We start from the raw sequence: 5,854 nt of genomic DNA, 5'->3' as shown, positions 1-5,854 counted from the left end.
TGATGATGATGATGATGATGATGATGATGATGATGATGCTGATCAAGCAATAAGTGTTGTATCGATGATAAGATGCTTGCTGATAGTTGCTACAATCATTCACACAATTTAATGCTAAATGACAATCCATAGCAATGGCTTTGACAATACAATGTCGTTTCTAGTTTTTTGCTTTCAAATGAAACAGAATCAGTTGTGTTCTGAATACAGCGAAGCACTGTCCACGTGTAAATTCTTTCATTATTTTCTTGAAATTGTTTTAACTTGTATAACCACCTGATTGGGTCATTAGACTGAGACATTATATAGCTCATGTTTCACTATATGTATATAAACTAGCGTCTAAAATCTTCTGATCTCGATAAAAATCTCAGGCTAAGTGAACCACACCAAAAGAGCTTTGCGCTATATAAAATGTATTTGTGATACCCAAGATGGGTGATACCCAGCCAAATTCTCAAATTGTTTGTTGCATGAAAAACTACCTATTTTTCCAGAATCACAGTTTGTGTGTGTGTGTGTGTGTGTGTGTGTGTGTGTGTGTGTGTGTGTGTGTGTGTGTGTGTGTGTGTGTGTGTGTGTTTATATAGAATTGGCTTAACAATATCTTGAAATTTATGAGTGAAACTACTTACAAGAATATGTCTACGTAGCTTTTCGGCATGCCAGGAAAGAGTCCAAGACCACAAGGGTACGTCCTTCATCTTGTTTTTCTTCTCACAACATTAAATTCCTCAATAAATCATGGCGTCTTCTTTCATTTGACTCGGTGCTATAAGAGATAGCTAAGAAATCTAAGCTTGAACTTTTAAAATAACTTTATACTCTTGAAAGGTGCATTATATCCCTGCTACACTACTTTACTATACCTGAAATACGCAGTGTTAATATTCTTTCGAGATCCATAGAAACCAGCAAGGTCTCCAAAAAGTCCAAGTGCATGTCTCTTTTTTGCGGTGTGTTAGTAAGTCCTGGAGAAGTTCTTGCTTTTGCTTTGTTATTATAATACGGTTTCCACATATCATAATGATTTTTTTAAAGAGTAACACCAGAACATGTACATTGTTATTAAACATCTGGTAAAAGAATACGTTGATGCAATAAAATGTAATTTGTTAAATACAACCCTTCATTAACTGTGGAAATCCTGTTCTTGTTCGGACTTTTTCCATATTGTCGAAATACCTAGAGCTATGTTTTGAAAAATCTCAAATGGGTTACTAAACCGCACAGAAAACAAACAACTGCACAAATATACAGTTAACCCGCAAGGAAATTGAGAAAAATGCTTCTGCGTTTTCAAGATTGACCACGTGGCTGAAGAAAGCGTATTCAAGATGACAGTCACACACCCATCACTTTCAGCGCACAAGGAGGCGAACTACTAGAACATGCGCTTTAGGCTAATTGTAGACACGGACAAAAACGTCGACCTCTGGTGCCTTTTCTAACTAACTCATACAGTAAACTCCAAAAAGTCCAAGGGGCCCCAGAGTCAGACTCAAAAGTAATGTCAAGCAAGACAGTGTCGGCTTAGATAGGTGGTCACTGGGGTGTGTCCTTGAGCAAGTGTCGGCTTAGACGGGTGGTCACTGGGGTGTGTCCTTGAGCAAGTGTCGGCTTAGACGGGTGGTCATTGGGGTGTGTCCTTGAGCAAGTGGCGTCCTAGACGGGTGGTCACTGGGGTGTGTCCTTGAGCAAGGCACGACAAACCTGGCTGAAAACGCAAGGCGCTGCACTGTGGCGACCAGCAATGGCATGTTAGTGAAATAATTCTGTTTTGGTGTAATATTGTGTAATTATGTATGTGTTTTTGTATGTACGTATTGATATATGCATGTATTCATAGTTATGCATTTATGTAAGTCTGTTTGCCACTGTAACCCAAATTTCCCAAAGGGGATCAGTAAAATGTAATTTTGACTGAAATTTTATTAATAAATTAACCAAGCGTCGGTAAATTGTTTACGAAATGGACAAACTTGGAAACACTCTGCCCAGAACGCACCGATTACTAGAGCCACGGGAAATAAGCAAAAGAAAAACCCTGAGACGGCAATAAATTTATACAGAAACTGACCCAGCACTGCAGTTTATTTAATCTGTGTTGTTTCGTGGTAACATTTCTCGACATTAAAACATTTTTAACAGATGCTGCCAAAAATTGATCAAATCTTACAAAAGATAACGCCAAATTGGGACACATGGGTTCAGGAAGTTTAAGAAAATTATGGTGACATACTGTTGTAAAAAAAACAACAGAACTAACAAAGTCACTGTTAAGAGTGGGTTTTATTATTTAGCTGTCAAAAGAAAAAAGACCCAAAAACACCAAAATACAATTAAAAAACCCAGAAACAAAGAAAAAAAAACGAAAAAAAAACAAAAAACAAAAACAAAAACCCAAACACCAAAACAAAGCAAAAGTGAAATTTAATAATTCCGTAAACACAGAAATACTGTTATATTAGAAACATTTGAAAATATTGAAATTGGTCATTGAGTAAAATAAGGGGTACTATACCACAACAAAACCAAACTATATGAAAAAGATTACATTCCTCACATTATGCAAATCCAACATGTATGTGATACTGGTGTGCTCCTTTTGGTGGCCTATCCAGTCTGACATGCCAAACGCCAAGGACAATGGATGGCGTGAAGAACTCTTAGATATGGTAAAAATGATTCAGGAACTCCGCACTTTGGAGAGAGACGCATACACATGATATGTGTTAGCATTTCAGCGTTCCTGTCTCGTTATCGCGAGCCAATGTTTTCAGCGGTGGTGGGCAGGTTGTGATTTTGGTCCAGGAGCCACGACCTTTTATTTACATAATTTTTCCTTCATATCAACTGTTGTGCGCAATTCTTCTTAACAACTTGTTTGTGTGCTTTTGCATATGTAGTTTATTGTTTCTCTGCCCACTTGTGTGTGGCGAGAGAGGTGGGGTCGGTTAGGATGGGTGAAGGAAAGATACCGTAGAAGAGAATATTTCAATAATAGATTACAACAACGTATAACACCGATCACGTTTTGTCTTTCGTTCAGTAAGCGAACAATTTGGTGTATCAACGTGTGGAGATAACGCAGCTGCTGATGCGCCGAACTCTACAATAGAATGTAATCTAGTAGGCTCACCTGGAGCAGCGCATGTTCCTGTTAACTTTTCTTTAGGACTGATACAGACGCCATGGCTGACGAAATACATTTATGCACCAAGCAGACTAACATTCGATAAATGGACAACTAATGCATTTTTCAACTTATCTCTTCAACTGCATTTTAAAGAAAAGATTTAGAAGCAGTTTTCAAATAGTATTTGGTATGCAGGAAACCAAACAGCATCCTTTATTCGAATATTAAGAGTAAGAATTCATTTCATTTGTTATTGTCATCTTGCAGACTCTGTCACGGAGTTTTCCAACTGGGCGTGCACACGACCATGGAAATGCTGTTTTTCTTTACAATAAAAGAACACTTTCAGTATTTAATGTCTTTCATTTGACCAGAATATTACCCATGGTGATATAACTGAACGGTTTTGTGATTCGTTAAAATGTGGCCTTCAGATCATTCAGTAATATCCCCAGCAGTGCCTCAGAATTCCAAAATTAAATTCCTAACTCTTAACTTCAGGACCACATAGGGTAAAGTGGAGATTTAGGACAAACCTAGTGACTCTCTTGAAAAAGACAATCACTAAATCCTTCTTATTTACCCTAAGACGCCGAAGAGACCCGACTGCTAATTTCAAAAACTTTGGCCGTTGGAAGTGAATAACGTCAAAGTGTCTCCTGCTTACTTAGTTTATTACCCGCCCCTTGGACTAGACCGAGGGGCATCAAGGATGGTTGCAAGTAAACCTGAATGGCAACGTCTGAGTGAGAATAATTTGGATGACATAGCAGACTAACAGCTGTATTTTTTGGGGGATTTTTTCCGCTTTAATGGAATAAAGCAATGTGGGTGGTTACCATCAACTTTGGACTTATATTATACGTTCACAGAGCTTTGAGTGTTTTATTCCAACCCCCCCCCGTTCCTGGTTACAGTACATTTATTTCATTCAGGTTTACTAGTATGAACCCCCAACCCTTGGAAAGCCAATTAATGTACACATCCCATGAGATATATTATGCAACTTATTTGCAAAATGAGCCAAAATATGCGAACATCTTCTCAAACACGCAATGTACAGCCAAGCAGCTCGCTCACAGAACTACAGACGTCTTCCCCTATCCTTGGTTCACTTCTCCTCGGCGGGGCGAACCTGCAGCACATTCCCGCCCGCAGCCTCCTGCAGATCTATTGTGGAGTAGGAGGGTGGGGCGGTGGGCGAGGCGGTGTCGTCGACGGGCAGTTGGTAAGGGCCCAGGTTGTAGAGAGGAGGCGCGGCTCCGCTGATGACGTATGGAGGGGGTTTCTGAGGCTCCACTGGTGGGAACGGGTCACCTTGACGAGGTGAAAGAAAGGCGAGAGTTGGAAAATTTTCGACAATTTTTATTTAATGTGGGCATTTTAAAAAACACATCCATCGAGTTAGATTATTTAGGAGGTGGGTTTTGACTCTGCCTGTCAGTGCCAACCTACTAATTTAATGTGGGTCTTTTCACACCCCAATCGACACACTATAGAATATTTAAGATGCGGATTTCGACCCTGTCTGCCAGTGCTAACCCAGGCAGAGAGGGATACAACATCCTTGTAGAAAGACCGAGATGCTCAGGCAAAATTCTCCCCAAAGGAGAATGGAACTCGGGTTTCGTGCATGCAAGGAGATGAGCCTAAGTGCAACATCACGGACGCCGGTGTCTCGACTACAGAGGAACGCAGAGCTATCAGATGCCAAAACGTAATTAATCTCTGCTCTATTATTTTTTTAAATGATAGTATTCTCGCTATCACCCCCTACCCACTTGTCCAAACTATCCTTTTTAAAACTTTCTCCTTTCTTTGTTCATTCTTAAAGCTCCGAGGCCTAACAAGGCTCTGAAAATACATTGAAATGTTAAAAATAAAAACTTCATTTAGAAACTGAGGCTAAAAAATCAAAAAATCAAACAAACCAATCATTACACACTGAAAAGTGTGTACACATCTTTGTTCTAACACCCCCATATTTTAAGGTCTTCCTTTATTTCTCACTTTTGTAATAGTAATCATCACTTCTTCTTACCCTCATCCACATTGTCATCCTCTTTGTTTATCTCGTTTTCCTCCGCTCCCTCGCTTTCCCTCCTCCTCTCCTCTTCCTTCCCCTCGTCCTCCCTTCCTCCTCCCTTCCTCCTCCCATCTTCACCTTCTCCTCTTCATCTTTACCCTCTCTCTCTCTTCCTCCCTCTTTTCCTCCCTCCTTTTTTCTCCCTTTCCATCTCCTCCTTTTCCATTTTCTTCTCCCCTTCCTCCTCCTTCTCATAACCACCAAAAAACCAACGTTATCATGGGACAATCAAACGACCAACTACTCCTCGTTGTACTGAGCTAGGTAATACCACTTTTCCCGCCGTAGGTCGGTGGCTCTGCCAAATAAGTCTTCGTCTTCTCCGGGACCAACTCAGGAGGCCCAGCAACACCAGCACGTCTTCTCCTCAGCGTCTTCTTTTTGCAGATGATGATACTGACGACCACCACGATGAAGAGGCCAATGACAGCTCCGAGAACGATGGTGACCACCTTAAACGCTTTGCCACCGTGGGGGTCCTTGTGGCTGGGGGAGGACAGCAAGGGGAAAACAAAAACAAAAACAGATGAGACGCCAGGGAGAAAGGAACGAATTGCCAAATAAATAGAACTAAAACAGTTGAGGCGAAATGAAAACAGAAAAAATTATGTCAAGCAACTAGAACACCC

At 40.6% G+C, this 5,854-nt stretch overlaps 1 protein-coding gene across 2 annotated transcripts in view; it reads right to left on the bottom strand.

The window, feature by feature from the left end:
• Positions 1-2,059: 2,059 nt before the first annotated feature.
• Positions 2,060-5,854, bottom strand: part of LOC101856042 (protein shisa-5) — a gene marked incomplete at its 5' end in the record, with an annotated part of 7,981 nt that continues 4,186 nt past the window's right edge. The window contains 2 exon segments of one of the 2 annotated variants that reach the window (XM_005105441.3): positions 2,060-4,456; positions 5,497-5,711. In XM_005105441.3, the coding sequence (XP_005105498.2) occupies positions 4,251-4,456; positions 5,497-5,711 (421 nt within the window). 2 annotated transcript variants of the gene reach the window in all.

Source organism: Aplysia californica, unplaced genomic scaffold (genome assembly GCF_000002075.1).
Source record: "Aplysia californica isolate F4 #8 unplaced genomic scaffold, AplCal3.0 scaffold00471, whole genome shotgun sequence".
Classification (NCBI taxonomy): domain Eukaryota; kingdom Metazoa; phylum Mollusca; class Gastropoda; order Aplysiida; family Aplysiidae; genus Aplysia; species Aplysia californica.
The sequence above is the reverse complement of the archived record's forward strand: the minus strand, read 5'-3'. Positions and strand labels throughout refer to the sequence as shown.